Source organism: Saccopteryx leptura, chromosome 3 (genome assembly GCF_036850995.1).
Source record: "Saccopteryx leptura isolate mSacLep1 chromosome 3, mSacLep1_pri_phased_curated, whole genome shotgun sequence".
Lineage (NCBI taxonomy): Eukaryota > Metazoa > Chordata > Mammalia > Chiroptera > Emballonuridae > Saccopteryx > Saccopteryx leptura.
Genome location: NC_089505.1, coordinates 165,220,367 through 165,243,105, shown reverse-complemented (window position 1 = coordinate 165,243,105; position 22,739 = coordinate 165,220,367). Strand labels below are relative to the sequence as shown.

General features: G+C 43.0%; 1 protein-coding gene across 1 annotated transcript; it reads right to left on the bottom strand.

The window, feature by feature from the left end:
• Positions 1-11,079: 11,079 nt before the first annotated feature.
• F3 (coagulation factor III, tissue factor) lies at positions 11,080-22,002 on the bottom strand. The gene is made up of 6 exons (XM_066376737.1): positions 21,689-22,002; positions 20,483-20,594; positions 16,115-16,305; positions 14,040-14,218; positions 13,350-13,509; positions 11,080-12,029 (listed from the first exon to the last, which is right to left on the bottom strand). Exons 1-6 carry the CDS (start codon positions 21,786-21,788, stop codon positions 11,893-11,895), a joined length of 879 nt encoding a protein of 292 aa, XP_066232834.1. The 5' UTR covers positions 21,789-22,002; the 3' UTR covers positions 11,080-11,892.
• Between the last annotated feature and the right edge of the window lie 737 nt (positions 22,003-22,739).

Sequence of the window (22,739 nt, the reverse complement as noted above, 5' to 3'; positions counted from 1 at the left end):
CAACTGAAACCATAGAAATACAAAAGATTATAAGAAAATACTACGAACAAGTATATACCAACAAATTGGAAAATCTGGAAGAAATGAATAAATTCTTACAAACATACAGTCTTCCAAGACTGAAACAAAAAGAATCAGAAAATTTGAATAAACTGATTACTACCAACAAAATAGAATCAGTAATCAAAAAACTCCTAAAAAACAGACACCCTGGACCGATGGCTTCACAGGTGATTTTACCAAACATTCAAAGAAGAATTAACACATATTCTTCTCAAACTATACCAAAATTTTTTTTAAATATTTATTTTTATTTTATTTATCCATTTTAGAAAGGAGAGAGAGAGGGAGAGAAACAGAGAGAGAGAAGGGGGAGGAGCAGGAAGCATCAACTCCCATATGTGCCTTGACCAGGCAAGCCCAGGGTTTCGAACCGGTGACCTCAGCATTTCCAGGTCAACGCTTTATCCACTGCGCCACCACAGGTCCTATTCCAAAAATTTTAAGAGGAGGAAAGACTTTGAAATTTATTTTTTTCTGATTCCAAAATCAGACAAAGACATTAAAAAAAAAAGTATATATTGAGAAACACTGTTGGTGGGAATGCGAATTGAAGCAGCCGCTCTGGGAAACAGTGTTGTGGAGTTTCCTCAAGAAATTAAAAATAGAACTAACTTATGACCCAGTGATTCCACTGGATTTCCAAAGCAATCCAAACCACTAATTTGAAAAGATACTGTATTTCTCTATGTATAAGACACACCTTTTTTGGAAAAATTTGGGTGTCTAAAAACTGAGTGCAGCTTATACAGTGGTTGTAGAATTTTTTTACTTGCATTGTCCGCTTTTTTGCGCTTGTTTTTGTGCTCATTGTAGATGAATAAAACTTGAGTTCAATAACTTTATGTAATACATTTTTTTTCAAATTTTGAGCCCCAAAATTAAGGTGTGTTTTATACATGGGAGCATCTTATATATGGGGAAATACAGGTATATGCATCCCTATGTTCATTGCAGCATTATTTACAATAGCCAAGATGTGGAAGCAACCAAAGTGCTCATGAATAGACAATTAGATAAGGAAGATTTTGTACATATATACAATGAAATATTACTCAGTTATAAGAAAGAATGAAACCTTACTATTTATGAGAACATAGATGGACTTAAAAGGGTACAATGCTAAGTAAAATAAGTCAGACAGAAAAAGACAAATACTATATAATTTCATTTATATGTGAAATTTTAAAAACAAAATAAATGAACAAAACAGAAACAGACTCACAGACACAGAGAACAGACTGATGGTTACTGCAGGGGAGGAACACTGGGGAGCTGGTGAAAGAGGTAAAAGGATTAAAAAAATACAAATTGGGTTTGACCAGGTGGTGGTGCAGTGGATAAAGCTTTGGACTGGGATGCAGAGGACCCAGGTTTGAAACCCCAAGGTTGCTGGCTTGAGTGCAGGCTCATCTGGCTTGAGCATGGGGTCACTGACTTGAGTGTGGGATCATAGACATGACCCCGTGGTCAGTGGCTTGAGCCCGGTGATAGCTGGCTTGAAGCCCAAGGTCGCTGGCTTGAACCCAAGGTTGTTGGCTTGAGAGCCCCCTGGTCAAGGCACATATGAGAAAGCAATCAATGAACAACTTAGGTGCTGCAACAAAGAACTGATGCTTCTCATTTCTCTCTTCCTGTCTCTCTTGCTAAAGAAAAAAAAAAGAAATACAAATTGGTAGTTACAAAATAATCATGAGGATGCAAAATACAGCACAGGACACATAGTCAATAATATTTTAATAACTATGTATAGGGCCAGGTGGGCACTAAATTATCAGGGGAATCACTTCATAAATTATGGAATTATCTTACCATTATGCTATACACCTGAAACAAATATAAAATAATAATAAAAAAGGAAAAATGGCAAGTAAGAGTGAGTCTTCCCCAGCCCAAACCACCACCCTTCAACTAGGAAAGGATTTCTCAAGCTCATTGGAGAGGATAGTTAGAGGGGAAGTGCAGGGACCTAGAGCTCAGCAACAGTGGTAGCGGGGGTGGTGGACTTGGATACAACTTCAGGGGAAGAGTGAGTGTGCAGGGGAATCTCCAGATTGCTTAGAATGATTTCTACTATTTCTTAGAAATTAAAAAAATTTAATCAAGGATTAGAAACATGAAGAAAGGCCTTGGCCGGTTGGCTCAGTGGTACAGCATTGGCCCAGCGTGTGGAAGTCCCAGGTCTGATTCCTGGTCAGGGCACACAGAAGAAATGACCATCTGCTTCTCCACTCTTCCTCCTCCTCTCTCTCTCTCTCTCTCTCTCTCTCTCTCTCTGTCTCTTCTCCTCCCCCCTCCTCTTCCTGCAGCCATGGCTTGAACGGTTTGAGCAAGTTGGCCTCGGGTGCTGAAGATGCCTCCATGGCTTCGTTTTAGGTGCTAAGATGGCTAGGTTGCCGAGCAATGGAGCAGAGGCCCCAGATGGGCAGAGCATCCCCCAGTAGGGGGCTTGCGGGGTGGATCCTGGTTGGGGCACATGTGGGAGTCTGTAATATGAGGAAAGTTACAATGATTAAGAACCTGGGCTATGTACTGAATTTACACCACTACAGGGGCCTTATGTGTGGGAGGCATTAGAACTTACAACTCAGGAGGACAGAATGAGGGCCAGATTGCGCAGGGCTCGGCAGGTGGCCCCAGAGCATGGCGTGGCCTCCGCTCAGCAGTCTCTGGTCCTCATGTTGTCAGGTCAGCCACTGAAGAATGCATCTCTCTGGCTGAAAGCTGGGGAGACTGTGGAAGGAAGGACATGTGTCAGTTCACACCCCCTTTTCCTTGAAGGCTTTGTGGGCCCTCACAGAAGAATGTGGTCACTGCCTCCCTGGGCTCTCAGCTAAAGAGCTGGTGGGAAAGCCTATGTAAAACAGCTCTCTTGCACCTGGTGCAGAGGGTACTGGTCAGCAGGGTTAGAAGCCAGAGAGAAAAGCCAGTTACAGAGTAGGAGGGAGTGGAACCTGCTGGGACCTCTGTATTTGTCTAGCTCCACTGTTAACCGCACCAACCTTCCCTTGCTGCTGCTTCACTTCTGTTAAAGCCTTGTGTACATTTCCCTTTGGATACCTCTTACCTAGAGTCCTACAGGGAAAAGGCTTCAGGACATGCCCTTCCAGGTCAGCCAAATTGACACACTACAACCCCCTCCCCAGCAGAATCCTCATGGAGGGCCGAGAACAGGACCCATAAAAACATAATTTATGTATTTAAAAAATAAATTACTGTAATTGCTATGAGGAGAATAGACTGCAGGGGACCAAATGTAGACACAGGGAGGCCAGCTGGGACACTATTGCCATAATCCAGTAGGAAACAAGAGTGGCTTGAATTAGAGGAACAGTAGAGAAGGGGGTGAGCTTTGCAGATGGGGTATATATTATATAAAAGGTGGAGCTGACAGCTCTGCTGGTGGGCGAATGTGGCATGGGGAAGAAAAGAGGTCAATGTCGGCCAAGGTTTCTGGCTGCGCCGATGGTGGCAACATTTTTTTCAAATAGAAAAGATTGGGAGAGAAACAGGTTTTGGGGATGAGATAAACAGATTCTCTTTGGCCATATTAAGATTGAGATGCCTGTTAGACATTCTGTTAAAATGTTGTGTAAATGAGTGGATCTATACTGCAACTCTGGAGTGTAGAAAAGAGGCTGGGGCTGACATATACATTTGGGAGTTCTGAGCATATACCATATTTCCCCATGAACAAAACACTCCCATGTATAAGATGCACCTTAATTTTGGGGCCTGAAATTTGAAAAAATATATATTACATACAGTTATTGAACTCAAGTTTTATTCATCATAAAATTCATACAACTCCTTATCACTGTCAAAACTCCCATCAATTAGCTTGTCCTCATCTGTGTCTGATGACTGTCTTCGTATATTGCCTTGTCCTCAGTTCCATCTATGGCATTTGAAATACCCCACTCTTAAATGACTTGACAACAACCTCAATCTTGATATTATCCCAGGACCTTTTCACCCAGGTACAAACTTCTCCTATAGTTGGTTTCTTCACTCTTTCTGCTAGTGTAAAATTGTCCCCAGAAGACTTCATCCATTGGTTCCATTCATCTCTCATGGCAGCTTTGAAGGGTTTGTTAATGCTGATATCAAGTGGTTGGAGCTGGGATGTCAAGCTTCCAGGTATGACGGCAAGTTTTTTTTTTTGGCACTGCAGCAATCTTCTTTGTGTTTTTTGTAATGTGTGCCCTGAACTGATCAAGCAACAATAGGGCAGGTTTGCATAAGAGCCCACCTGGTCTCCTTCTCCAAACTTTCTCAAACCAGATCTTCATCCCATCTTGATCCATCCAACCCTTGTCATGAACATGAACCATCACTCCTCGAGGAATGTCTTCTTTTAGCATTGTATTACATTTGAAAATCAGTATAGGAGGCAGCTTGATTCTTTCAGCACAACAAATGAGAGCAACTAGAATGGCTCTTTTCATGTCCACTTGTCTTCTTCACAGTTAGAGTTTTTGTCGCCTTCTTATCAACAGTTCTGTTACTTGGGACATCAAATTGAAGGGGGACTTCATCCATATTTGCAATCTGTCCCAACTCAAACTGATGTGTCTTCGAACATTGAATGACAAAATGATAAAATTCAAGGACCTTCTGCTCATAGCTTTAAGGCATCTCTTGGGCAAGTCTGGTGTGTGTACACATACTTAGTCCATTCTGTTTCATGAACCTGAAGCACCAATTGTGTCCTCCTTTGAAATCAGGAACTTCTTTTTCATCAGCAATTCTTCTTACCTCATGCTGAACCATCTTTGTGGACATGGAAATTCCAATTGCCCTTTGCTTTTCGATTCGTATCTTCAATTCCCTCTCTAAATCAGGCCATTTTACTGACTTGCCTTTCATGGCCTTCTTCTGCCATGGCATTTTTAGTAGGATTTCTTCTTCCCCTAATCAGTTTTGGATTGATTTTTCAGTTGGAGGAGGACCAACTTTACATTCAGCAGCACGATTTCCATTCACTTTTGCTAACTGGATCACTTTTAACTTATATTCAGCACTGTACAAAAATCTTTTCTGAGCCATTACTGGGCAGAATATGGCAAAACGTAACCTACCGTAATATACCAGTAACAAGTGCGAAACAATGAGCGCAGACAAGTGCGATAAAACAGGAAATGCAAATAAAAAAAATCTACAATCACTGTATAAGATGCACCCAGTTTTTAAGACCCCAAATTTTTCTAAAAAAGGTGTGTCTTATACATGGGGGAATACGGGTAGATGGTATGGGGATGTAGCATGATAGAGGTAGATGATAGAGCCATGGGCTCAGACATGTCCCTTAGAGAGTGATTACTGATAGAGAACAGGTTGGAACACTAAGGTAATCCAACATTTAGAAGTCAGAAAGAGGAGGATGGTATCCAAGGAGAACAGAGGACGGAGGAAATCCAGATGAGAGCCTTTATAAGGACAAAAGAAGATTATTTTTTAAGGAAGAAAAATAACATAATACGTTAGTGTTCTGACAGAAATGATGGAATAGAAAAGAAAAACCTGACAATGCTGAAAGAGTGAATAATTTCAGTTTAAAGTCTTAGTGGTTGAGAATGGAATGTCAGTTTACATGATAAGATCACATTATAGGCCCTCCTCCTCTTTGTTTATATTGCATAGTCAATGCTTACACAGCATCAAATAAGGTACTTTTTATGACAAATAAAAAAAGTCAAGAAAAGCTGAATCGAGCTTGCATAAACAATTACTAGGTTTATATCCTGTGAAAAGTCCATGGGCCGTGATAACTTCAGGCAAGGCTTGATCCAGAAGCTCGGTGACTTAGTTTCTTTCCATCACACTGCATTCCTGTTCAGGGTGCCAGCTTCAGTTAAGGCGGCTCCCTTTATTGTCTCAAGGTCACTGCCAGCAGCTCTCAGGGCTACATGTTTCTTGATTATGTCCATCAAGAAATAGAATATTCTAATATTCCCAGAAAAAAACCCTGAGGTTTACCCTTCCTAGACTAGGGTAGGTCATGTGCCAACCCCTAAACCAATTTCTGCAGCCACAAGAAAGGAATGTGCTGAATGGCAAAGCCAAAATCACCCAGACACCCAGCTAAAAAGCAAGGGCTGGGGGCAAGAGAACTAATCTTCACTATACACGTCTGAATGAAGGTCACGTTATAACAGTAATAAACCTTCTCAGGCAACCTCTGGAGAAAAGTAACACATGGTAAATGCATGTATCCTAAAACAGGTAAAAATTGCATTTGGGAAAGAGTTTACTTACTATTTGATGGATAAAGATAATTGTTTCTTTGTTTATTCAAGAGACAGGTACTTATATTGTAGGCTATCAGCTATAACTAAGGTAAAATGTCTTTGGATTCCACAAGTATTACATTTTTTTTTCCATTTTAAAATCATTTTTATTTTTCAATTACAGTTGACATACATTATTTACATTAGTTTCAGGGTGTATACCCCAGTGATTAGACATTACATAACTTGCTAAGTAATCATCGATAAATCTTGCACCCATCTGACATCATACATAGTTGTTAGAATATTATTGACTATATTCCCTATACTTTACATCCTCATGACTATTCTGTAACAACAAATTCATATTTCTTCATCCATTCACATTTTGACCCCTCATCTCCAAACCCCCTCCCATGTGGCAAACATCAAAATGTTTTCTGTATCTATGAGTTTTTTTCTGTTCTATTCATTCACTTATTTTGCTTGTTTGTTTTAGATTCAGTTGTTAATATGCAATATATATATTGCCATTTTATTTTTTACATTTTTTTATCTTTTTTTCCCCATCTTCTTAAAGAGGACCCTTTAACATTTCTTATAATACTATTTTGGTGGTGATGAACTCCTTTAGCTTTTTCTTGTCTGGGAAGCTCTTTATGTGTCCTTCAATTCCAAATGACAGCTTTGCTGGGCAGAGGAATCTTGATTCTAGGGTCCTTGCTTTTTGTCACTTTGAATATTTCTTGCCACTCCCTCTGGCCTGCAAAGTTTCTGTTGAGAAATCAGAGGACAGTTTTATGGAAACTTCCTTGTAGGTAACTAACTGCTTTTCTCTTGTTGCTTTTAAGATTCTGTCTTTGCCTTTAATGTTTTGCATTTTAACTATGATGTGTGTTGGTGTGAGCCACTTTGGATTCATCTTGTTTGTGACTCCCTGCACTTTCTAGACTTGTATGTCTTTTCCTTCACCAAGTTAGTAAAGTTTTATGTCATTATTCTTCCAAATAGGTTTTCAATTTCTTGCTTTCCTTCTGCTTCTGGTACCCCCAGGATGTGAATGTTGGTATACTTGAAGTTGTTCCAGAAGCCTCTACACCAGGGGTCCCCAAACTTTTTATACAGGGGGCCAGTTCACTGTCCCTCAGACCGTTAGAGGGCCAGACTATAAAAAAAACTATGAACAAATCCCTATGCACACTGCACATATCTTATTTTAAAGTAAAAAAACAAAACGGGAATAAATACAATATTTAAAATAAAGAACAAGTAAATTTAAATCAACAAACTGACCAGTATTTCAATGGGAACTATGCTCCTCTCACTGACCACCAATGAAAGAGGTGCCTCTTCTGGAAGTGCGGTGGGGGCCGGATAAATGGCCTCAGGGGGCCGCATGCGGCCCACGGGCCGTAGTTTGGGGACCCCTGCTCTACACTATCCTCATTTTTTGGAGTTATTTTTCTTTTTGCTATTCTGATTGGCTGTCTTTTGCTTCCTTATATTCCAAATCATTGATTTGATTCTCAGCTTTATCAAAGGCACTCTGGTTCCCTGTAAACTATTCTTCATTTTAGATAGTGTACCTTTCATTTCTGACTGGTCCTTTACTATGCTGTTGAGGTTCTCACCAAGTTCATAGAGCATTCTTACAACCAGTGTTTTGAATTCTGCATCTAGTAGATTGCTTGTCTCCACTTTGTTTTTCTGGAGTTTTGTTCTTTCATTTATGAAATATTTCTTTGTCTTCTCATTTTGGCAGCCTCCCTGTCTTTGTTTCTACATTTTAGGTAGAGCTGTTGTGTCTCCCAGGCTGCTGTGTAGAATGGCCTAATGTAGTAGGTGTTTTGTAGGGTCCAGTGGCACAGCCTCCCCAATCACCCAAGTTGAGCACCTCCCACATAGACTGTGTACATCTTCCTCTTGTAGTTGAGCCTTGACTGCTGTTGGAATGTCAAAGGGAGAACTTTATTCCCGGGCTGATCAACTACAAGGATTGACTGATTTCCAACTAGGTTTTTTATAGCCAGAAGTTATGCGGACTACTCTTCCTGGCACTGGAACCCTGGGCTGGGAGGCCTGGTGTAGGGCTGGGACCCCTTGCTTCTCAAGGGAGACTCTACAGTCTGATATCCTTCCCTTTTTTTTTTTTTGTATTTTTCTGAAGTTGGAAATGGGGAGGCAGTCAGACAGACTCCCGCATGCGCCCGACTGGGATTCGCCCCGCATGCCCACCAGGGGGCAATGCTCTGCCCATCTGGGGCGTTGCTCTGTTGCAACCAGGGCCATTCTAGCACCTGAGGCAGAGGTCACAGAGCCATCCTCAGTGCCCAGGCCAACTTTGCTCCAATGGAGCCTTAGCTGCGGGAGGGGAAGAGAGAGACAGAGAGGAAGGAGAGGGGGAGGGATGGAGAAGCAGATGGGCACTTCTCCTGTGTGCTCTGGCTGGGAATCGAACCTGGGACTCCTGCATGCCAGGCCGACGCTCTACCACTGAGCCAACCGGCCAGGGTCTCCCTCCCAATTTTTATTCACCACATATGGATGTGGGACCAGCCTGTACTTTGCCCCTCCTACCAGTCTTGATATATAGCTCTTTCTTTAATTCCCTAGGTGTATGACTTCCATTCAGACAGATTTCAGCTGGTTCTGAATAATGGTTGTTCTGTAGTTTAGTTGTAATTTTAATGTGGTTGTAGGAGGAGGTGAGTATCATGTTTATCAATGCCACCATCTTGCCCAGGAGTTGTTCGGTATTAGTTTCTTACATGTAGGTCAAAGTTGGTCAATAATTTTTTAAGAGCAATTTTTATTTATTTACTTATTATTTTTTTATTGATTAAAGAGAGAGAGAGAGAGAGAGAGAGAGGAAGGGAGACAGAAATGGAGGAGAGAAATGAGAAGCATCAACTTATGGTTGCTTCACTTTAGTTGTTTGTTGATTGCTTCTCATATATGCCTTGACTGAGGAGTGGAAGAGAGGGCTTAAGCTAAGCTTGTGATTCATTGTTCAAGCCAGTGACCTTTGGGCTCAAGTCAGTGACCTTGAAACCATGTTGATGATCCCGTGCTCAAACCAATGACCTTGGACCTCGAACTGGAGACCTCAACATCTTGAGTCGACACTTTATCCACTGTGACAGCACCAGTCAGGCAAACTTGGTCAATAATTAAAGATGGTAAACAATCTCTCTTAAAATCATGAAAGTTTCATTTAGTAACAAATTTTTTGGATCCTTTATAGGCTGGGCTAAGTAATGCAATAGAATTTGGCCCGCTGGTGGGCAGTAGTTTCTGGGTACTAGCCAACAATTGAAAGTATGGTTTTCTGCTCCAGTGTTGAAGACAGGGTTGGTTTCAGCAGCTGCGGTTTTGTCTCAGCGATAAGGAGAGGTGTGACGACCTGAGTCAGGGTTAAAATGTGCAGTATTGGAGCTCTCTGTCTGTAACTGTGTGGCCTCCTTCGGATCTGTAATGGATTCCTTCCCTATGAACAGCCAGACACCTCTCATTACTACTGAGACCTGCGTTTACTTTAGCAGTACTTTATAGTGGGACTATTAAAATTCCTTAGATTATGAGGCCACAGAATTGCCCAATGCTGTAATAATTCTTGGCAGGGAAGCCCAGCCTGATGGAAATGCCCGTCAGACATTGGCTCTGGGAGCTTGTTCTGCTCTCGTCTAGTGCTGAGCTCTTTGTCCCCGGTAGTCTCACAGAGCAGGAATTCAAGAGGATGGCCAAAGCACACTTCTTTCAGGATGTGCCCCATCCAACCTTTCTTCTGTTGATTCCCTGCTGCAAACGCAGCTCTTTTTCTGGCACAATACACAGTGTAACAGTGTGTGCTTCACCCTCTCCAGCATTAGCGAGGATGAATTATGGCAAACCAATCAACAAATCAGCTCGATTAACCAACCACTGGTCTGTTTCCCTTAATTTCTATAAAATGTCTACCTTTTTTTAATTTTTTTTCAGGATACCATTTTTAGGGAACATCAAAAGTTTTTTTGCTCATTATTCCTTAGAACATAATGGTATATCACACATTTCATATTGAGAATTTTGTTGCCAATGCTTAGTTCTTTTGAGCAAAGGAGCAAAATGGATTTAAAGTGTATGCGTGGTTGGACAGTGAACCAAGTTTTTGTTAATTTTAATGCTTACTCAGTGTCTCCTTGTGGGACCACATCCAGGTAGGTGTGCCATCTGGATGCTTTTCCTAAACTGTACTGGCCAACCTTCTGCAGCAGGAAGCAAATATGGCTGTGGCCCAAGTAGGTGCCAGGAACCTCGATTTCATTTCTAGTTAGAATCTTCTGTTAATACACTTGAGAGAACAATGCTGTTCTGCTGTGTTTAATTTGTACTTGAATAAACATACTGTTTCTACATTCTAGGAGGAGGTAAATGAACCCAAATTCATTGAGATTAAGAGCCCGTTGGCACAGTCTCCCCAAAGGAGCAATAAAGATGAGTGAGACCCAGTTCTGCCCACAAAGAGCATTAATTCTACCAGCTCTTTTTGCTTTTCCTCTGCCCTGATCCAAATACTGGCTTCCCTTTAGTTTGGATCCCAGAATGAGAAGACATTAAGAAGAGCTGCAGTCAACTCACAGACACTAAACTAATGTAAGTGAGAAATAAAAATAATATAGAAATAATGTTGTCATAGCCATTGAGAATTTTAGGGTCCTTTTGTCATTGCAGCTGAGCCAACTAATACAAAGGCCAAATCATAAACAATAAATGGAAGATACAATACATGCAACAGTTATAATTTCCAGTCACCTTTATTTATATAAAAGTATATTAAATAAATTATCTCAATATATACAAACAGAATATTACCTCTATAAATAGAAAATCCCCATATAAAACCTTCTAAAAAGTATATATATACAATATTGACCATATAAGCTTGAAGTACCTTTAAATCATAAACTCTACGTAGTTTGTTTCTATAGTAGTCTTATAAAAAAATAGTCAGTTGTCAAGTATTTAATAAACAACATTTAAGTTCGTTAAAGTGCTAAACTGTAATGCATGTTAGTGACATGCCCAAAGTAGATGTCTGCATTGAACACGTTCATATAAAAGTTTGCCAGTTAGAAGAACTCTTAAAACAAAAGGAACCTAAACACCATATTAAAAAAGGATAGACATAGTTAGAAAAGTCCACCCAGTTTCCATTTTACTTTCCCACATGGTTTGAAGTCAGTTCTTCAAAGTTCTCCAAAAGACCATCCAAGATTTTTTAAGGCACTTGTTATTTTGTTTTTGCTTAGATGACCTGGTTTTGTCTTGAAAGTAGAACATACAGTCTAAGACATGATATGTGCAAAAACTATCATTGTGTTTAAAAAGAAATTAAAATGTTTTGGAATTGGTCGTACCATTCATTACATTCCAAAGTGACTAGTGCTGTTGTCAAAACTACAATGCTAATCATGAGAACAGTCAGATAAAGAATTTTCTTTGGGCCCAAGCGACTTCATGCTCCAAAATACTCATTTTTGTTTCCATATAGTCTGTTCTCTTAAAAATTGTTAATGTCAGTGCAATATAAACTCTGCAGAAATCAGCTCCAATGTCACGTGCTTTATGCAATGCTGAGGGGGGAGTTCTCCTTCCTACTCTGCCTTGCTCTGGCCTTCCTGCACTTGTACAGAAACAGAGACAGGGCAATGATGAAGATGATGATCACAAACAGCGCTGCTCCGATGATGAAGAACATTTCTGAAAAATAAAAGGTACTAAGTGAATGTGGACAAAGAGCTTGAATCTCATATATCAGTGGGCAGAATTGAGGGCTTACCCCCAAATCGCACCACTCTGCCTTTGTGTAATTCAAAATGTCTTTCTCCATTGTTTTCACCACAACACCTTTTGGTTAAGAATTTGTCAACCCCTAGATGTTTTAGAGCACTTGACAATGGTTAAAGCTATTAAATGGGCCATTTAGTAAACTGGGTAGTGTTCATAGTCTAGTAAAGGTACACACAGCTTGAAGTAAGAACAGCATTAGAAACAAACAGTTAAAATAACACCAAGATTTAATGCTCATGGCCATGATTACAGTAGAAGATAGACTGTCTGTGCAGAGACACACAGAGTGCTACCAGAATTCAGGTGAAGAGAGATGCTAGCTGACTGGGATAACAAGAAAGCTTCTTGGTGGAGGTCGCATTGATTGCCAAAGGACACCTTTCAGCAGCTAGAGAAGAGACCTGGGAAGCCGTCATCGGGGTGTACACAAAGACAGAGGCAGTGCACACAAGTTGGCGTTAGGAAGACAGACCTCAGGGATGTGGGGACAATGGCCCAGAGGGTGCAAGACAAGAGAAAAGGAGAGTCCTTTCTTTCTGTCAACGGCAATAAATTGAAGAGAATTTATTTTAAAGTGTTGTTACATGTTCTAATCTCTTCTCAGCAAAGAGCTAGGTCATCATGACTATCCTCTGATTCTTAATCCCTAAAAGTACTCAGAGCACTTTCCCTACAAAGCCAGAGGGGACTCATAGGCTTGTAGCCTCATGTATGTGTCTGAACACCCACCCCACAGCAATTCCGGTTAGGAGCCTCTCCTCACCACGCGTGGGCCCTGTGTGTGTGCATGCATGAGTGCACGGACTTGTGTGTGTGTGACAAACTCAATCCTGCCTCTCGTGGGTGAGACTCTGTGTCCTCTGTGACAACAGCCCACCGTGCTGCTCATAGCTGCTCCAGATGCTCCCCCAAGCCCGCAAGATTAGACTTTAATTATGAAGACATGCCCAGAGAAATCTGGGATTCATGTTAACCTCCAAACATGGACTAGGTGCCCCGTGCTCAGCAGAGAGCTTAGGACATGGTGGGTGCTCAAGAAAACACTTGCTACTATAAGGGAACAACACAGAAACATTTCTAAATGCCTAAAATTATGAGTACCCCCCCCCCCCCAAACACAAAACCATGAACAACCAAGATAGTTTTTCTCTGAACAAAAAGTACATCCTGGTGCAGCTAGTCCTCTTGGAGGGCGTCTGTGCATCCGTGCCTGCCGGCCAGAACACTCACCTTTCATTATGCCTTTCTCATGGCTAGTGCACTCAATGGAACTTTCTAGACTCTTCTGGTTAGTTCTTCGTGATGGAATCACTGCTTGAACATTGAAACAGTAGTTTTCTCCTTTTTCCACATCGATTAAAAACTCATTCATGCTTGTCTTGACTGCTTTCTGTTGAAAGATAAAGGGTTCCTAATTCATCTGGACTTTAGGGGAGATCTTTCTCCTCTGCTAAGTCACTGTGGAAGTAAAGGCCTGTGAGGTCACATCTGACATACACAGGGTTAGAGGTCGCTCATCTAAGCAGTTCCCCATGGTAATTGTTAGAGATGCTTTTTTCAAGACTAGTGATATCCAATTTAGACTCTTTAGTGGGTATTTGAGGTAAAGAGAAAAAAGGATAACATATCAATTTTGAGTGGAAAACAAATTTTGCCTCTGTGGTCCTCAGTGAAGAAAGAAATGTGAGACCTGACAGAAACCTCCTCTTGGCTGAGGAGCCTGGGTATCCCAGGGGCCCTGCCCAAAGTCACAAGGTTGCTCAAAGTCACAGGTAGAATCAGGACAGCAGCCCCCCCCCCCCCTCCACTGTCCTTTCTACCACTCCGTTCGGCTACTTCTGAACCAGGGCAGAAGTGAGTTGTAATATCAAGGACCTCCGATTTTAAGCAAGTCATAAAAACAAATGGCAGAATCCTCACCTTGCCCGTACTTGAAGCTTTCCAATAATAAAGAGTGTAATTTAAGTCCTTGCCAAAAACATCCCGGAGGCTCAGGAATGTGCCGTTCCTTTTGACCGAGGTTCGTGTATCTTGTACAGTCACATTCAATTTTGTCCCAACTTGTTCAAAACTCTGAATTGTGGGCTGTCCAAGCTTTGCTATAACATAGAAAATAAACTTTGTTGGAACCAAAGACTTCTCTACCAATGGGATCTCATTTAGTTATCATGGCTAATAACAGCCTGGTCAGCCCTCATAAAACACTGGCATAGAATCAGCTCCCTGGCCATAGTGAGCTGAGTGGCACCAGACCCGAACCCCAGGCCCTCCAGCAGCCGTGCTGCCAGTGAAATGTAACCAGAGCTACAGGTGTCAGTTTACACTTCCTTGTAGTCACATTAGAAAATGTGAAAAGCAACAGGGGAAATTAATTTCAATAATACATTTTATTTAACTCAATGTAGCTATAAAATATTATCATTTAAACATGTTTTCAATATAAAAAAACATTGGGAGATATTTTTCAAAATAAAGTGTATATTTTACATTTACAGCATTAGCCATATTTCTAGTGCTCAATATCCACATGCGGTTTAGTGGCTGCTACTGTATTAAATAATATGGTTGCATAAGATTCCAGATTTTAGGTACAATAAGGTAGGGACTGTGGGAAAGCCCAGGGAATGTCCTTGGTCACTCAAGGAGCCTGTTTTAACCCCTGGGGCTGTGGATGGCTCAATTATCTCATGTGCTTTGGTTGAATGACAGACAGTAAAACCAATCTCAATGATCAAACACACAAATTATATGCAAGTATGTGTGAGCACATGCAAAATAAATATGTAAAGTATATTCTATCTTGCACCAAAAAAGGATGTGGAGTGGCTTACAGAAACCTCAAGAACTGTGATGGAAGATCACAAGGATGCCATCAATGGAAGGGGGCGGACAATTAGTGATCTGGCAGAGTTACTGGAGGTGCCGTGGAGGTGGTGTCTAAACTCCGGCATGACAGACACACAAGTAAAAAGCACTAAAAGAGTTTGAGGACAGGTTCTGGCAAACAAGGGCTCAGGAAAGGCAGCCAGATTCCCCTGGGTGAAGGCTACCTTCTATTTCCAGCCTCAAAGTCTATACGTGAGGGGAAAGATTGGTCCTCTGCCCTTCTTCACCATCCCTGCCTTGAGAGGCTATCCTCTCTCTGAGTGGTCAGAGGGATAGATATAAAAGCACTAATAGCCTGACACTTTCATTTTAACCTTTTGTTCCAGGTTTTCTTAAAAGACCTTTGAAGATTTAAAGACCTTAAAAGACCTTAAATGATTTCATTCTTCCCAATGTGCTACATGTTTATTTGAAATACCTAGTTCAGAACCATAGTCATGACAAAAAAATGTAATCTCCCACTTGGCAGGAATCCCATGCACTCCCTTAGGAGATGCTAAGGTCAGCTCACTGGGGCAAAGGCTGGGGAGGAAAGTGTTCTGCACTTTCAAAAACCAGCATGAAGGAGGCAGCTGGGAGCTGGCTAAGTGCCGGCACAATGCAGGACTCAGACCACGGCCAACTGATTAACAAAGGTCAGCAAGCCTTATTATGGCATCAGAGGGAAACTAGACTTTCCCTGGGGACTTGTGACTGTGAAAAACCTTAAACTGGGACTCCTGGTCTGATGATGGACAGAATTTTTAGGATATATGTATATCTGTACACACATCTATGTACATGTAATCTCAGAAATATATATGGAGAAATGCTGAACCCCTAGCCTTGGTGGATTTCCTAGTCCCCCCAGGCCCCATCCAGCCTGTTACTGGTACCGTCTGGATAGACTGGTGGGGGAAGTTACTTTATACACATATCAAATTCAAAGTTCACGCTCTGTGACCCATCTACCGCATCGAAATGAGTGAAGAGGGCTGGGGTGCTTTCCAGTTTCTGAGAAAGAAGATGTGTTTATGGAGAAATACATTTTATCTAATGTCCCCTAAGTGTCATGAGCTCACAAAAAGATCAGGAGCTTATGACAACAAGAATGAAACCAAACGACTTACTCTCTAAGTAAGGTGTGAACTCTGGGGAGTTTGTATACATGGGCTCCCCGGCGTAACTGGTGGCATTTGCTGGCTTGGAAAAGACCCGCGCTGCATACGTCTGCTTCACGTCTTTTGCAATCTCATCAGTGACGTCACATTCTGTGTCTGCTGTGTGGTAGCATTTGGTTTTCCAGTTTCCTAATCTATGGCTAAAGGAAGGAAGGAAGAGAAACATTATGATTTGCATCCAACAAGATAGATGGTTTTCTGGCTGTTACAATAATATCACCCACAACCACTGATGAGCAGGCACTTGCTATGCTAAGCACTTCAGATGCACTTGAGTCTTAACAGTAACCTGGGGTGGCTCTGTAATCATCTCTGTTTTCACAGATAAGGTAACTGAGGCAAAATGAGATTAGGTGCCCCGCTCAAAGTCACACAACTGAATTTTCAGCCAGATGACAGCTTGAGTTTGGGTCCATGCTCTTGACCATTTTGTTAAATATCTTTCTTAAAATGTAGACAATTTTTAAAATTAAGACCCGATTATTTATTACTTATAATATTATACTACATTCTATTTATTATATCACATTCTATTTCCCATGTAGAATATAGTCAATGTAGAAATAATAGAGTCTATATAATATATGCTGTATATTACATTCTATCATAACAATTACTGGAGTGGTTACTTAACATTTATTGAATTCACTATATGCCAGGTGCTGTACTAGGCCCCTTACACATATTACTTCATTTGATATAATCCTTCCAAGAAGGTATTAGATCTTTTTTACACACAAGGACACTGAATCTCAGAGAGGCTAGTACTTGTACAAGGTCAAGTAACTAATGAGGTGAGAACTGGGTCTGTTCGTCTTGTTCTACTACAGACCTCCCTCACTCTTACAAGATGTGAATGCATTCCATTCAAGATTACAGGATAACATTACAAGTAGTGTTTTTCTAACAAAGCCTGGAAGGCTAAGATGCTCGCAGATCTCTCTTTTGTAGGACCTCATTTGAAGAGGACATGATTTATAGAACTTCTATAAATATAAAGTATTTTAAAGAACTCCGTCGGCCTAGTGTGCGGAGGACCCGGGTTCGATTCCCGGCCAGGGCACATAGGAGAAGCGCCCATTTGCTTCTCCACCCCTCCGCCGCGCTTTCCTCTCTGTCTCTCTCTTCCCCTCCCGCAGCCGAGGCTCCATTGGAGCAAAGATGGCCCGGGCGCTGGGCATGGCTCTGTGGCCTCTGCCTCAGGCGCTAGAGTGGCTCTGGTCGCAATATGGCGACGCCCAGGATGGGCAGAGCACCGCCCCTGGTGGGCGAGCCGGGTGGATCCCGGTCGGGCGCATGCGGGAGTCTGTCTGACTGTCTCTCCCTGTTTCCAGCTTCAGAAAAATGAAAAAAAAACAAAAAACAAAAACAAAAAGAACTCAATTTATAGATAAATGTCACCAAGACTTGACACAACAGCATGGCAACTACGCTGCGTTTCCCTTCTCTTCAGTGTCCTCGACGGTCACAGCTCTTCCCATCCTTTAAGGCTGTGTTCCAATCCCACTTCCCCCAGGAATCTTCAGCTCTCCTTGCTCACAACTGATCTCGCTCTTCCCTGTCCCCCAGCACTAATATCCTCATTAAGCACTTCACGTTGAACTTGTGCTGCTGGTACCCAGGGTCCATGCCCTGGTGTTTGCTGTTAAGCAGCAAGACTGTAGGGCTGATACATGGCCAGGCCTTGCTGAGTATTAGAAGGTTTGCACTTATAGGCTGAATTAGAGAAAAAACAAGCTGAATTCAATTATCTAAATCCATAAATATGCATTTTTCAAAATTCTGAACTAAATAACTGGGTTAAGAGGGTATGGATGGGTGAACACATTCTTTGTCCTAAAATTTACAAACTACCCTTGATACAGAAATATTTTGACTTCTTAGATTTTTCTAATTTTCTGTGATAAAAGAAGAGAGGCTATCTTAATTCCAGAGTGACCAAAATGCATTTTGCAAAAGTGAAGGAAACCATGATTCTTCTGCATCACTATGGCAAACATGCTGTTCAGACAACAGAGCAAACACTGCTCTGCTCTCCGACTGCCTTCCGTCCGAGAGATCTGTGTTTGCTTCCTCCCAGCTCACACGTAGACATCATAGTACTCTCTGGCAAAACTTAACACAAGCACCTATATCACCCCAACTAGTAAAATCAGTGAAGTTGTGTGAACAGGTAATGAAAATGGCAATTCTTTAGTAAGTTCCTCTGAATGCTATTACCAGCATTAACACTTCAAAAGCTTTTGAGGGCCCTCTAGGTATTTATTGCAAAAATCTCCTGTTTTAGAAAAAATAAAAGACTTGTCTTAATTACTAAAAAAATTCTAACAGAATCAAGACTCACCAATTTAGGAGCAGGTTGTTTTCTAGAAGCTTTGAAAGTTTAGTTTAGAATTGAAACATTCCCTTGGAATCAATATTACAGGTGATGATTCAGTGCTTGGGCCAACAACCTTTGCCACCATCTCTGAAACTGTTTCAGAGAAAAATATAGTTGGATGTCCATGGAGGGGCTGCAGGCACAGCAGCGGCGCCCGGTGGCTGGGGACAGGTGGGCAGTGGGAGCAGAGGAGCAGCAGGTTAAGACACTTCCTCTAGAAACTAGGAGGGAAGGCAGCCCGCTGAGGAGTTGGAGCCTCAGAAAAACCTGAGAAATAAGGAGAAACTCGGTGTTTTGGCACCGACCCTCCTTCTTCCTCCCAACTGTGGGGCCTCACGTGGACTGCGACAGGCCCACTGGGAAGACCTTGGTTCTAGACCCCGCTGGGCACTCACCATCAATGCTGTCATGAATAAATCCCTCACCTTCCCAGGGCAACAGTTTCCTCTTCTATAATATGATTGTGGTCCTTTTCACCCAGGATTCTGTTTACCCCTAGGGTAGGACGGAGCACAGTGAGGTCTCCAGCAGTGCCGACAGACTGCTCACAAGTCCTCTATCTCGGGCAAGAGCATGGGGAGATCCCCAGCTCCACAAGAACCCGGTGTTCGCGGGCGCCCCCAAGCGGCAGCTCTGCACCAGGATGTTTGCTCATTAGGGGCCACATTCACTTAAAGAGCAGCCTTGGGAAGTCCAAAGAGCTTGCTTATGTTTAAAAATCAGCTAGATCATAAATATGCTCCCACATGTTCACCAAACATAAGACTGAATATATTTACGAGGTAAGCATCCTTCCTAAAATGTTACTTTCACTCTCCAGAAGGAAAGTTCCTACCAAGGTGAACTTCAGCTCCGTATTCTTGACTAGTGGAATCTGAATTGACAAATTTGACCATAATTATAATTATGACCTCAGGTCATGAAACTCCTTTCTCTCCCTCCCTCCCTCTATCTATACATACATTCATGTGTGCACACACAAATTCTCTTCTCTGTTGCTTTGGCAACAGTTGTCATGAAGTTCATTTTGAAAAACAAGAAGTTCATTCACCTAAAAGACCCCCTCTATACTTAGTAGTTGCATTCCTAATGCTATAAAAGGCTTGAAACACACTAAACAGAAGAAAACAAAAAGCATGACATCTTTAATTTTAGCCAGTGATACTTCCGTGCTTTTATACAATTAGTGTTAAAATAATTTCCACCGCTGCTCTCCTCTAATTAATAAGATCGCTACCAAGTCTTCAAATACTTTCAGGAACCAGAAACTTGTAAAAATATGGTGAAAACCATTATGGAAGATATGTCAACATTTAGACTGAATATACTGAATTACAGGTTCTTGGGGAGAGCTGTCAGTCAGAGACAAGGTTAAATAAGCAGAGTAGCCATGACAGCTGAGTGCAGACAGAGGAGTATTTCTTTCCCGCTGGGTGAGTCACGAAACTGACATCCTTCGATATCACGTATGCACCTGAATTTGGAATCATGAGTCCAAAGGTGAATGCATCAAAAACATTGCTTCAGGGCAATGTATACATCCGAACTCCTCTCCACCTCTTCCCTAACACGTTAGAGCAGGCTCACAGTCTAGACAGCACAGAAAAAGGCGCATGCACTTAGGTGAGATCAGTTATCCATCCAGAACCACATTGATCAAAGCCACATGGCCTGCTTAAGAAGGTTCACTTCTCCACAGCCCATACTCCACTTGAGAATTTTCCCATCATTTCCAAAACAATGAAATGTTGTATTAGTTTAAGTTCTGGACATGTTGCAGGCTTGATAGAGTATAGCTCTGGTCAGCAAATTACCATGTCATCTATTAAATAAACTCATCCATCAATCAGCTTTAAAGACATTTGTATTCAGCACAGGAAAGTGGAAACATCAAAAAACCTTCCTTTTCTTTTTTTCTTTTTTTGTACTTATCTTACCTTATCTGAACAGTGTAGACATGATTGATGGGTTTGGGTTCCCACTCCAAAATTGTCTTGAAATTAATTGATTTCCAAGTTAAATTATATGGTACCACGACACCTGCAGTGCCTTTTAAACAGCAGAGAAACAGCTATTATTACACGAACTTCTCAGCACATGATTTCACATTGAAGGTATAAAACACCTTCCTGCCCAAACATCACTATAACTTCACATTACTTTTTTCCCAACCACAAAAGCTTCAAGAGAAAAGAGTCTTCAAATTTTTCCCTAACCCAGAATTTTCTCATGGTAAGAGCTTGCTTGTAATGTAAGGAAACAGGTAAAAATCTTGAAATCTTTGTTTGAAATTATTCATCTGAAGACTTGACCTGGAAGCACAGAGCCATCAGGGCTCTAGGGTGTCAATGGCCCGGCTGGGGAGCACAGGACTCCAAGGTTCAGCTGTGGCCGGGAAGGCTGACTAGAAGCGCCTTCCTTAAGTTATGGAAAACGGCAAATCCCACATGTGTGAGAGGAGTCAGGGCTGCATATAATGAAAAGGCCAAATCTTGAGCTTTTCCATTTTTATCTAAAATGTCTCTATACTGAAACTTCCACAGACACCCAGGCAGATGTGACGCCTGTCATAACTGGGCGGAGGTACATTGCTTAAGATGCTTTATTATTAAGGTCTACTTTGCCAATACCAGGCAGGTCAGTCTCTGTCCTGCCTCATACTGGGGCCATGCACGATGTAATAATGGCTGTTTGAATCCAAGCGACGGTTTGCAACAGGATTGCCTCTAACTCAATCTAAAACAAAGATAATTAAGACAAGATTGAGGGATCACTCTTTATTAAATGAAGAGCACAATTAAGGATAATATCCAAACCACTGCACGCTGACCCGTGCAGGTGCAGACCTAAGTACCACCTTCAAGGTCACTTGGACGATCCACGAATTCACTTATGCAACAACGCATCCCCCAGCAAGCATCTCTAGCAGACGAAGGCGGGGCCCCGGCGCGAACCACCTACCCTCCAACTCCCGCCTTGGAGCCCAGGCCCAGGTTCGTTCAAACGCAGGTGGGTGAGCGTGGCCGAATTCGGCGGGTGCTGGGGCACCTCCGGGCAGCAGGGCGAGCCCGCTGCGGGTCAGGACTGTCCCCCCATCCTTTGGGCAGAGCACCCCAGGACTTAAGGAAGGCGATGCCACTCACCTGTGACTGCGGCCACCTGGACGAGGACCCAACCGAGAAGCAGTGTCCTAGAGACAGCAACCTCGGGGCAGGTCACCCGGGGTCCCGTGGGAGTCGCCATGTCCGTGAGCTAGTGGTAAGGTCGGGAGGATTCCCTTGCACCCCGGAGGCTGGGGAAGTTGGGCTGAAGGTGCCCCTCGGCGGCAGGAGAAAGTGGGAAGAACCGCGGGGAGCCCGAGTCGGCGGAAGCCAGTGCCCCGCGCGCTTTAAAGGGCCGCGCGGCCGCCCGCGCCTCGGCGGTCCCGGCGCCAGCCCAGCCGCTCCTCCCGACTCCCCGCCCCCACCCGGTCACTCGCAGCCGCGGTGGGCGGCCCCGGCGAATCCACACCCCTGTCCCGCCTCCTCCCGGTAGGAAACTCCAAGACCCTGCAAGGAGTGATTCACCCGTGATTGAAATGCTCCGCCGAGCTCCAAGTTCCCCCTGGGTCGCTGGAGGACTCAGGTGCCGAGGGGAACTAGGTCTCACGCCCCTCGGGTTCCCCTGACCCCCAGGCCCCTCGTTCCAGGCCACCCGGCCGGCGACTCCTGCCCAGCCAGAGTGGGCAGCAGGTCTATGTGGGGAAGAAGGAGAAGGAACCTTGGGAAAGAGTTCCCGGGGTGGAGGAGAGGGACTCTTCCTTCTACCCGGTGGCAGTGCTGTCGGGGCGGGAGAGCTGCGGCTTCACCAAGTTTAACAGCAAGGGCCGGCTCTCGCTCTGGCTCCGCCGCTGTCAGAGGGCATTTCCCCGCACTTTGCCCATCGAGGCCCAGCCTCAGACTCTGCCGCCTAGTAACCGCGTGACCACGAGCAGAAAGGGCCCTCTCCCAGCTGCGTTTGGTCTTCTCTCTCGCAGTCAATGACACCTGGCCTTCCTACCCCACAGAACCCTTAGCGTGGGTCTGTAAAGGTGGCGGAGATGCAGGTGTCTGCTGACAGATCCAGAGGTCAGTAAGCCTCTCAACTACCCAGGGTATTAACAGTGGAAGAGCATTCCCAAGCCTTTCCTGTGCCTGGGAGAATTCCAGGGCGACA